Here is a 12,269-nt window from a genome sequence, read left to right on the forward strand (position 1 = left end):
AGTCACCATGTTGGAATATGAGAAAGCAAAATAATTGAGGTTTCTGTGGCATCTATTTTATTAGGTTGCCTTCACTGAATTATTTTAGGAGTCCTGAGTTAGCAAATGAACTTGGGTTTCCAAGAAAATATGGACTTTGTACATGTTAGCTATTCAGACAGATGAGCCCTCGGTATTCTAGGCAGGTCCCTTCCATCAGTGCCAGATATTTCACCAAGCTCATGTGTGATAAAACAGACATGGTGTCCAGAGCACACTTTTAAAGGAAGTGTTTTTGGAATTCTAGCTAGATTATTGAAAGTAACAACATACACATGCAAACACATGCAGACATGTATACATACACTGAAATGAAAGCACACATATGTGCCACATACTCATCTTCTTTTGCTTAAGCTTAAACTAGTCAAAAAATAAAGGTATATTAACCAAGTCTCATTAATATTAATGTATACTTTTTATTTTGCTCCCCGAACACTGTCACTTTGTTGTACGAAATTAAAGCTCTGACAGAAACATCCAATTAATCTTCAGTAAGAAAACGCATCACCGTGTCACAGTTAATAAGCAGCTCACTGCAATCATACCTTGATCATTCTCCTGAGCTGTTCCGTCTTTCCACAGTGTGCTTAGAACTATAATGCCTAATATTAGCTCCTTCACGATGGCTCAGGTGGTTGTTAAAAATGGAGAGCTGCGCACTGTCTCCTTTGCAGATGTACAAACAACTCATTTCCGTTTATTGGGAAGAACAGACAGGGAAGTGCCGAAAGAGAAGACCGTCTTGTTTTTGATTCCCTGCTGTCATAGAAGGAATCTACGGTTCCAGTCACAATCTCAGCCTAAGACAGAGAGCCCAAAGCTAGTTCCGAAGCCCCCTGTGAGCGGGAGTCTTTTACTACCAGCAACAGTTCCCACAAAGTCTCCTTCTGTCCAAAAGAGCAGAGGCTCTCATAGTCACACATCTTTATCCTACTCTGCAATTTCTAGGGACTCAGGGCTCCTTCTTTGCTCTACTACAGACTTTGTGTCTTGACCAGAGGGGCTTGCCCTGACCTCAGAGGCCTCACACATGGCAGTCCTACCTTCACGAGGATCTGAATGGAGCCTGTGGCCTTGGCAGAGATGAAATACCAGAAACTCAGAGTGCAGGCAGCGCTGGATTCCCGCCACGCGGCACTCCTGAGGTGCGCCTTCTCGCCTCGCAGGCCCACGGGGGTAGCCTCCAGATACAGGAAGTGTCCTAGGAACAAGGACGGGATGGAGAGAGGGCAGAGATGGAAAAAAAAAACCCAAGGAATCCATTTGAATTTTTCCAGTTTTGAGTTTTTAATTACATTTCCTATAATCTGAGCTGCCGAAGGCATTTCCATTTGAAACAGAAAGAAAATCTAATAGCTTTGCCTCTAGCTCACTGACAGAACAATTTCCAATTACTTGCTTTTAGCAAAGTACTTCACTGTATGCAGATGAACTGATCTGATGGGATATTTATGCCATTAAATCAACATGATAGTTACAGAAATCATGTAATGAGTCCCTCCAACAATCGAGTTGGGGTAAAATAATACTAAGATTACCTATGAAATCTAAATGACTACGATGAACTTTTAAAATCTCAGTCTCTGTTGGGTATAAATAAAACATTGACATTGTGAATAGGCAACATGATAAGAAGGATCACTGAATTTTTATTTACACAACTGAATTTTCATTTGCACAAATATACAAAACATTTTCTTGTGAATTAGACATCTGCCTTTCCCTGTATTTTTTTCTTTTCTTCAGTCCTGCTTGGAGAGCATCGGTTTTTTTTTTAATGGGTCTGTGGCTTTTCAATATTTATACTTTTCCCAATTTCTATAGGAGCCAGGGATTCAGAGTTCCTTCTTTAAAAAAGGAGCACTTGTCAACTAACTAGGTAAATTGATACTGGATTTGAGCAATTTAATGCAGATACAATCCAGGAATAAAGTCTTTAATACATCTAATCTCACCTTAGGTTTCCGACCACTTTTCCTTTGTGCATACCATCTTACTCATTTCAACAACCAGGCTGCATGCATGGGATAAATTTTATGTTCTTCATTTAACCAGTGAGGAGTTGATAATCTGACAAAGTAAAGAGTCTTGCCAATGATCAAATGAGGGAAGAATTCAGGATTATGAAGACAACAGTGTGTCACTCAGGAAAGGTCCCCCCGGGCAAGTGTTGGAGGAAAAGCCCAGTGAGGAATAGACGAGAGGCCCAGCCTGAGCACCAGCAGGGTTTCTTGCTCCAGAAAAGAATCCCAGAGCAAGTCGGAGAAATAAGGTAAAGAAGGTGGTTTATTAAAGCATATTTTCAAGGACCAGGGTGTGGGGTACTCAAAAGAAAGAGCAGTCTTGTCTTTAACATTTTTTTCAATTGCATGGCAAAAGGGATAGGGCAAAGTTTTATTGAGGGCTAGAACATGCATTTCAGAGGTTTTTAAGGTAGTGATTTTTCAGAATCAAGGTTCCAACCCAGACTCTAAACATACTTGGCTGCTTCCTAGGGTTGCCATGATAATTATAAATTTCCTGGGGTGAGTTCGTATGATTTATAAAATGCAAGAAGCGATAGCACAGCGGTAGGGCATTCGCCTTGCATGTGGCCAACCCAGGTTCGATTCCTCTGCCCCTCTTGGAGAGCCTGGCAAGCTACCAAGAGTATCTCGCCAGCATGGCAGAGCCTGGCAAGCTACCCATGACGTATTCGATATGCCAAAATCAGTAACAAGTCTCAAAATGGGAATGTTACTGGTGCTTGCTCGAGCAAATCAATGAGCAACAGGATGACAGTGATACAGTAATACAGTGATCACACTTAGCGTGTAATTTTAATAAGCATGTAATTGGAGGTCATCTGTTAAATATTTGGTCTTCCATTTTGAATTAATCCGCAGCCAACTGAACTTAGAACTTATTCTTTGCACCTTTTGGTGTCAAGCATCTGTAAAACGTATCTATGTTGGAAAAGACATAGTAAGCTTCCAGGTGTTGTGTATGGCCTGCAGAAAAGAGCTGATCAAAGAAGGAAGCTCATCAAAGATGGAAGGGGAACGAGCAATTATTGTTGTTTTTGCTTTCTTGTTTTTTATAATCTTTCAGTAACTTTGAGACAGGCGGGATGTTAGGACTTGTGTCACGTGGCCCTTTCTTCCCAGATAGGGCCTTGTGACAACATTCTAGTTTCACATTCCATTCATTCCTTCCCTTTCTCATCTCTCATCCTACCCAGTGCTCCTTGTTGCTTGCTCTTGCCTATATTAACAGTCCTCAAAAGTCAGCAGGCCTGCTGACACCCTGATTTCCACTTCTAACATCCACACCTGTGAGACAGTAAGTGCCAGTGATTAATCCACCTCCTCTGAGGCTCTGTCACGGCAGTCTCAGAGACAAATACACTCATTATACATTTGATTTACTTGCTGGGGCACCAAGGTGGTCTCTCTCAGTTACTGTCAAGGAAAACAATATGATGATGCTGGTGAAGATGATCAGAGTAAAACTCACAACACCTGTAACCTACCATTTTCATCTCCCCGTGTGTGGTCTCGGGGCGGTCTTAGGCTTTGATGAGAGCCAACTCCCCAAACCCAATCAAAGTTTTCAGCCCGTGAGTTCTGCCAGCCACACCAGCCATTCTCAAAAGTGCAGGAGCTACTGCATTCATTCTCATCAGGACGATCTTCACGGTCATCTACAAAATTACAGCTCTGCTCCGATCTGTAGAATTTGCTGTTCAGACATTCCGGGTAACCATGAGGGCAGGGACCTAAAGCAAAGGAAATGAAGCAAGCATAAGGGAACAGTGCTCAATACATTCAGTGAGAGCAAAAGGCAATGGGGGTGAATTTACTTTAATATGTAAAGAAACAGGATGTTCTTAGGCATTTCAGAGGTCTGACGCCAATTTCTTTCTCCTAATCTCTTTCAAATCTAACCTATACTACAATAACAGGAACTGTTCACATTCACAAAGGAAAAAAAAGTTATTTATTGATCTAGTAAATTAAAGTCCTGTAACTCCTCAAATACAGAATTTTTCATAAGCAATGCTCAAGAACATATAGTATATATAATACATATATGCTTGTATATATATACATATATTCGATCTGAAAGCCAAAATTATGTTTCCATTTTATATCCTAGATATAAATCTTCAAATATTAAAAACATATGTACAGTGGGGTACTTAGAAATCTAGACCATTAACATCCATGCATTCAGACATGTATCAGAAGCTAAACACATATAAGGTACTTAGAGGAAAGTGTATGCATAAAGAATAACCAATTTTCCAATTTTTTCCAAAATGCTTATCTACTTATTAAGTTGGGGGGAATTTAGAAGCAATTTCCCTCCAATAGACAGCCAAACATAAAATTGGTCTTTTGAACACTTAAGATAAAGAATAATGCGCTTTTTTGTTTGTTTGTTTGCTTTGGGGCTACACCTGGTGATGCTCGGGGCTTAATTCTGGCTCTACACTCAGGAATTCTTCCTGGAATGCTCAAGTGACCATATAGGATGCCAGACATTGAACCCAGGTTGGCCTCACATAAGGCAAGCATCCTCCCCAACTGTATTGTCTCTCCATCCCCAAGAACAATTTGCTTTTGAGGACCTGAGTTTAAACTCATGCTGACACTTATTATTCCATGAGTTGGGTCACACAAATGCTTGATAAACTTTACTTTCTCTCTTTAAGAATAATAAAATAGTAATAAGACCTAAAAATATTAGGCTAATAAAAGAAACTAGTGTTTGCATCTATGCATTGCCTAATGCCTGAGTCTTTGGAAGTAAACAGTAAATATTAGTAAAATAAATGAATGACTGCTATAAAGTGCATACAGTAATTTAGTCTGGTCACTCAAGATACTATTAGCCTGTTACTATTAAACCAGAACATCACCATCAACATGGAGAATGGTATCACAGCAGGAAAATTCCTCTAGCTTCAACTTGGGAGATCAAGTTCACAAGTGTTTTCTGACACTATAGCACCAGAAATCTTCCTCTGAACCATCCTTATTTGTCCATTACTAGGTAGAGGTGCAGAAGATACCACTTCTATTTGCATTATGGATGACAACTTTCATTGTCTGGTGTTTGAGTGAATTAAAAAAAGAAGGTAATGCTTTAGAAATTAATTGACAGATTTTCTTTGGAGTTAAAAATTCCTGCTAATGAAAAAAAATACATCATGTACCAGTTTTTATGTACTGCATGGATTTCACATTATAGACAATAAATAGCAAGAAGGAAAGAAGTGGGGGCAGGCGAGTGGGAAGAATTGAACACCATGTAGAAACTTGAGCTGTTATCAACTGCTTATTTATCGCCTAATTAAATGACCTTTCCACTAGCAAAACCTTTGAAAATAAGTTTCAACCAGGCATTCTGCTTCTAAGAATACTTTCTTGTCTGAGTTCATTGCTAACATTTTTCTTTCTTGCAGTGTAAGATTAAACCATTTTTATTTAGGTGCCCTGTAGTTAAATTTCAGAAGATTGGGGGTAAGGTAAAAGACCTTTAATGTTTCAATTACAGAGCTTGACTCAGAATCAAAATTTTAAAGCATTTTTTAGCACATAGAAATGGACATCACCTACATTAGCCCAGCCATTTATAGAGGACAAAAAATATACAAAAGTTAAGTGACTTACTGCTTTTTCAAAACCAGAGATACAATTTAGACCAAGGTCCAGTGTCTTTAGAATTACTTTTTTCAAAGCCACTGACTTGTCAAGAGCAAAGATACCAGGTCAGATGTTATAAGACAAAGACCACTGAGGAATAAACACAGCAGTGCCGGCCATCAGCTGCCTCATTTCTCACAGAACTGCTGAGAATCCGAGAAATTAAGATATCACTTAATTTTATACAAGTTGGCATTTGCATTGATTCTGTCCATTCCAATTTGTTAGGGGAGTAGAAATAAAACTGGTTCTTCCGATGTTTTTCTCCAAAGAAACAAAATCAAGCTAAAATCTAATTCTTGTAGAACAACAAGAAAATAACTTAGGCATGTTTCTAAATGGAAACAATTATGGAGCTCAATGCCTATATATTTAATATAGCTAATATTGCAAGATGATAATTAGGTCTTACACTTAAAAATCAAATAGATGCGTAATTAAAACACAATTCAAATATCATACAAGATTAAATTGGATTAAAGGTCCCCAGAATTAATAAAAAAATCATCACCAAAAACTCATTCTATCCATAAAATAACATACATTGATAAAATTTTTTGGATAACTATCAATAGAAATTACCAACTAATGCCATTTATTGAAAAAACATTTTATATGTTTGTTGTTTAGTCCAAATTAATCAGTTACCCAAGAGCAGAGTGCATATCTTTGACTGAATCCAATATTAGCAGTCTTGCAAAATGATATGACGTTTACTTTTTGAAGAGGGAGCCATACCAAGTGGTGCTCAGAACTTACTCCTTGCTCTGTGCTCAGGGATCATGCCTCACAGTATTTACAGGATCATAGATGGTGTTGCGGATCAATGGTGAGCTGGCTATATGCAAGGCAAGCATCCTAATTGCAGTATTATCTTTCCAACCTCATAATTTTATTTTCTTTAAATATTGCTTAAACTAGGCAAGCAATATTTAGTGATTTACTTTGTTGGGCAGTCCGATTTTGTAAAAAATAACTTAGGTTAGTTAGAAAACCCCAGATGCAAATCTTAGAGACATCTGAAAAGTGACATGCCTAACTTCAAACTTCAATTCTTCAAATTGTCTGATTTTTTGAGTCCTCCCATTTCTTTTAAAGTCAGCTAAATGAAACCAGGTACTCCAAGGAAAATATCTTCTAAGAGCTCTCTGCAGTGAAGTCTTACAGTTGCTTTTTGGAGTTTTCCTCATCGTGGCAGCTCTCTTGGTTTCCTACACCTGGGGCAACTAATAAGAAAGCCTTAATACAACCTCTCTGGAAGAACATTCAACACCATTTGTCACAGCCTGTGTATAAAAATCCTCATGCTGGTCCCACCCCACCCACCATACAACTCCAAGCCAGTTTCTTTTCTTGTTCCCAAAACTATTTTGGACATACTTAAAAATGGGCTGGAGCCATAGCACAGCAGGTAGTGTTTGCCTTGCACACGGCCGACCCGTGTTGATTCCTTTGTCCTCGGAGTGCCTGGCAAGCTACCTAGAGTATCCCACCCACACAGCAGAGCCTGGCAATCTACCCACGGTGTATTTGATATGCCAAAAACAGTGACAACAAGTCTCACAATGAAGACGTTACTGGTGTCCGCTCAAGCAAATCGATGAACAACGGGATGACAGTGCTACAGATACTTAAAAATGATCCCATCTCCCTCAAACGTTACTTCACAAGAAACAATTTCAAAACCCATCTTGTATATACATGATATCATTGCACTTGATACAATGAACCAAATTTGGATAGAAACCCCTCTTGAAACTGTAGATGGTCCCAAGACCTAAGACCTTCAATCATAGAATCATCATATATGGGTGTGACATGCACACAGTTACATATTCTACAGACGAGAGCTACAATCCACGGTGTCTTTGGGACCATGCAGTGTCTGTGATTAAAATCAAGTCCTTGAACACACAAGGCCTTTGATCCCTGAGCTATTTTCCCTGCCTAGAGATTTCTTATTTTTTTAAAGGAGGTTTTCCAAGCAGTATTCCTGCAAATCAGAATCATGCTGATATACTCTGTTAACAGGGCTGGCTAGTTCATTGCTAGGGTTGAAGGATTTTTGGCTCAGCCTATACAGAGCTGGGGAGTACCTGGGCTATCTGGTGGTACCTGGGGAGCTGGGGGAGGGGAGCAAGGGATGCCCGTGTTCAGTCTCATTTTCAGTACACATGCCCCGACCATTGTATAATCTCTGGCACCTGGAGATTGCGCTTTTAGCCATATTCATCATGATACAGGAATGGCTTTGTCGATTGAATTTTGTGTGAGACTGGATATGTCCAATAGAATCACCAGCTTATAGCAATACCAGGGTTCTGCCAATACCATCAGGCTAGGTCCTGTATATAAGTACTGATCTTTCTCAAGATCAGTTTCATGGTGGAGGGATCATTGTGTGATTGTAACCCAAATATGAAATCTTGTAACTCTCACGGTGATTCAATAAAATTTAAAACAAAAGAAAAAGAAAAAGAAAAGATGAGTTTCACGGGGCAGCCAATCCTCTGGGTGATGTGGATGAAAATAAAACCTTTCTGGTCATTTACTTTATAGCACTGTAGCACTATCGTCCTGTTGTTCATCGATTTGCTCAAGCAGACACCAGTAACGTCTCCATTATGAGACTTGTTACTCTTTTTTGCATATTGAATATGCCATGGGGAGCTTGCCAGGCTCTGCTGTGCAGGCAGGATACTCTCGACAGCTTGCTGGGCTTTCCGAGAGGGATAAGAATTGAACCCGGCTTGGCCATGTTCAAGGCAAAGGTTCTACCTGCTCTGCTATTGCTCCAGTCCAGAAAGTTAAAAAAAAAAACAACAAAAAAAACTGGCCACTCCATTTGGGAGGTCTTGAAATATTTGACAAGCCTTCCTATTTGTGTTCAAATTCTTCTTTTATTTTTCTCTTGTTTAACTGCAGCAAAAAGGCTGAAGACTCTGTGGGATCTGATTGGATGCTTGTAAAGGAGGAGATGGAGGAAATAGGGAGAATTCCAAAAAGGAGATGGAGGTAACCTTAATAAATTGACAAACGAGAACACCCCAATTACTAAACAAACAAACAAAACATCCAAAAGCCAGGGAGATGAATTGAGATTTTCATTAAGGAAAGAGAGGAGGAAAATAATGTAAAGAAACTTCAGGCTTTAAGAAGAGTAATGCCTCCAGTTCCCCAAGGCTTGTGACTGTAATAAAAGTGAGGTTCTGAGACAGCACACAGAGGGTTTTTAGCCCGAGGCTTCAGCCTCAACCAAGCAAAAAATGCAAATTGGTTGGAATAATGTTTCTTCAGCTTCCTCTTCTTTCCAGTCAGCATCAACCCAAATATGCAAAGAGCACTTTTCCATGTGCTTATCAGTGGAGAATGGTCACACTGACAAGAAAAAGTCTCCAAGAAAAAGTCTCCTCTAAGATGGATACACTAAAATGCATATTTAGTATTATATTAAATATAGAAAATGAATATGTCCAATGGGAATTTCCACAAAAGGCTGGTATTTTTTAACTACTCATTTTTAAGACTTCTTAGTATTAAAAGTGACTTGAAATTGTAACATCAAACTGATGCTAATTTTATATAGGAAAAGCACTAAATAAATGGAGAATACTTGTAAAAAGAAATACTGCTAAATGATTCTAACTTAGAGGGAATTTTTGATGTCTTGGTAAGCCACGTGGGTACTTTGAGTATCATATTTAGAAAGTAATGAGGCTGATGATTCAAAAGCAATATTTTCACATGTTAAATCCAACTCTATAGGATAATACAAAGAGAGTTCAGTCAATTCTTCTTGCTGTCAGGAAGTGTAAAGTGTAATCATCTTTCTGTCTTTTAGTATTCCTGGTAGAGGCTTTGAGTATTTAAGGAGAATAGGTTTTATCTTAGGTATCCAGTATAGAGCTGTAATCCTCACACATTTCTGGAGTTTGAAGTATGATCTCAGGATAAATCTCAAGATTAAAATCTCTTTAGGAAAATTATATTTTGCACTTTATACAATCAGAATTGTCAAGCTATCTTTTATGGTTTCTGACAACACAAGTTGACATAAAATCCTCACATCTTTTTCCTAGTCCTGTAGGATTTCATTTTATTCTTTTAAAGATTCTGAATGTTTGATCCACTGAAATTTACTTTGCCATATGGAATAAATGAAAAGAAAAATTGAAGTGAAAGAAAGGAATTCACATACCCACAAAATACACACTTGTTTAAATACTTATCAAATATTTTTGGGAGGCTGCATAAGAGACAAAAGATTTCTCCAGAAATAAGAACATAAAGACAAGTCAGAAGAAAATGGTTTTTTAATCTATACCTTATGTATACTTAAATAAATATTTGCTTTATTGAAAATGTAATTACCCACGGCTAGTACTGAAGGACTACGGAATTCTATACTCACAATTCCAATTTAATATTATCTATAATTTAATCCTATAGCAAAGCAATTTCCAATGGTAAGCCTCGCTGACCTGGTTAAAACAAATTCTATGTAATGAAGCAGAGGCAATTATCTAATTAAAAGGAGAAAAATAAAACAGATAATCTAAGCGAAACTCTATTAATAGGAAGTGAAACAAAGCTAGTGTGTGCATAAAGGCCATCCCATTGGTAAGGCATACAGTATTTAAAATAAATTTAAATAAGTGATATTTATTAATTTACTGTTATGTCCAAATTTTATCAAGTATGTATAACATGTATATATTGTGAACACTATAAAACTAGATTAAAATATGGGCTCCCTTTTAAAAAATATTTTCACCTGTCAAAAACTGTTCTTTTTTATGTGTTTTATAGTATGTATACATATACCTTTCACATGCACGTACTGAATAATATCCACATGATACATATGCAAGAATATTTTGTGTATTTATGTGAATACATCACACATATGATTTTCTAGGAACAAAATATGTGATTAAAATGACTGAAGATCAATTTAAATGAAGTGTAAAATCAGTCATAACTGTATCACTGTCATCCCATTGTTCATCAAGTGACTAGAGCGGGTACCAGTAATGTCTCCATTCATCCCAGCCCTGAGATTTTAGTAGTCTCTCCTTATTCAATTTTCCCAATGATTGGAGGTTCTTTTCAGGGTCAGGGGAATGAGACTGCTATTGTTACTGTATTTGGCATATCAAATACACCATGGGGAGCTTTCCAGGCTCTTCCATGTGGGCGGGATACTCTTGGTAGCTTGCCAGGCTCTCCGAGAGCATATTATATGAGCGGCCGCAAAGCAGCCATGCAGTACAGGAATATGTTTGCTTATGCGTGAGGCTAAGCCCGAGTGTGTGGAAAGCAGCCTGGAGTGTGGCAGAGGTTGGGTAGTGGAGGTTGGTTGCCAGAAATGGGTCCCTTGGGGTTGGGAGTGCTCTCACATGTCTTCCTTTGGGGTGCCCCTGGTGCTGAGTCTGGTGGCATGGTTATGGCATGGTAATGTGGAACTTTGTGATCTTGGACTCTGGGTTCAACATGAACCCGAAATCTCTGGCAACCCAGTGGCCACGCCCATGAGCCACCTCCTACCGGCACCAGGTAATCTCATCAGCCGCCCTCCAGAACTCAAGGCTGCTTCTCCCAGAAAGGAGCATAAAATGAGGCCCTGTTACCATGCCACCAAACTCTGCCAGGGACGCCCCATAGGGGGCAGGTGAGAGCTCTCCCCACCCCAAGGGACTCAGGTAATGCAGAACTTTGTGATCCTGCACTGGGCTCACAGGGACTCGGAAGCAGAGATCCTCTTTCTGCTTCCCCCAGTCTCCGTCGACCCAGGAGTTACACCCATAAGCCACTACCTTAAGGTGGTGGATTATCTGGAGCCTTAAGCCACCATAAGGCTCCAGATAATCTCCTCATCAGCCACCCTCCAGTCATAACTATCATTAATTAATCATCAGCTATATGCTTTGCTTCAGACAAGACCATTTGTGGACATTAGCTCCAATCTTCACAATAGCATTGCAAGAAATGTGAGCTAATTTCAAATGTGTGAGTTAAGAGTAAATAAACTAAAATGCAATTTTAAGATTATATGTGCTTACATGTAAGGTTACATGTTACACATCTATATTTGTACGTGTCTGATTTCAAAGTTTCTAACATTATTGAAATTTGTAACATGTTCAAAATAATAAGATTAACAACAGCATGATAGAATGAGTAAAATTTCCATTCTGTCTACCTTTATCTATGCTAGATATTTGATTTGTGTTACAATTAATCTTAGAATCAATCCAATGAGGTACCAAGAAGGAAAAGACATTTGTATGGAGAACCTGAACAAACTAAAAAGAAAGTCACACATCCTGGGCCAAGAGAATTACAAGTACAAGGGCTATAGTAGGAAGAGAACTTTCAGTTCAAGAAACCCATGTGGCTTGATCCTACAGAGTAAGAGATGATCCCCAGGAGGGAATGCAGGTGAGAAGAAGTAAACTGAATTGCTCTTCAGTCATTTTTAACCACATATTTTATACCTAGAAAATCATGTGTGTGATGCATCCACATAAATACACA

General features: G+C 38.7%; 1 protein-coding gene across 1 annotated transcript in view; it reads right to left on the bottom strand.

Annotated features, from left to right (window-relative positions):
• Window positions 1–12,269, bottom strand: part of MALRD1 (MAM and LDL receptor class A domain containing 1) — a 590,643-nt gene that overhangs the window by 297,440 nt on the left and 280,934 nt on the right. Inside the window, exons 27-28 of the mRNA XM_012931979.2 lie at window positions 3,554–3,799; window positions 1,086–1,243 (exon numbers count right to left, since the gene is read on the bottom strand). Coding sequence (XP_012787433.2) covers window positions 1,086–1,243; window positions 3,554–3,799 — 404 coding nt within the window. The remainder of the gene's footprint in view (window positions 1–1,085; window positions 1,244–3,553; window positions 3,800–12,269) is intronic.

The sequence above is a fragment of the Sorex araneus genome, chromosome 9 (genome assembly GCF_027595985.1).
Source record: "Sorex araneus isolate mSorAra2 chromosome 9, mSorAra2.pri, whole genome shotgun sequence".
NCBI lineage: Eukaryota > Metazoa > Chordata > Mammalia > Eulipotyphla > Soricidae > Sorex > Sorex araneus.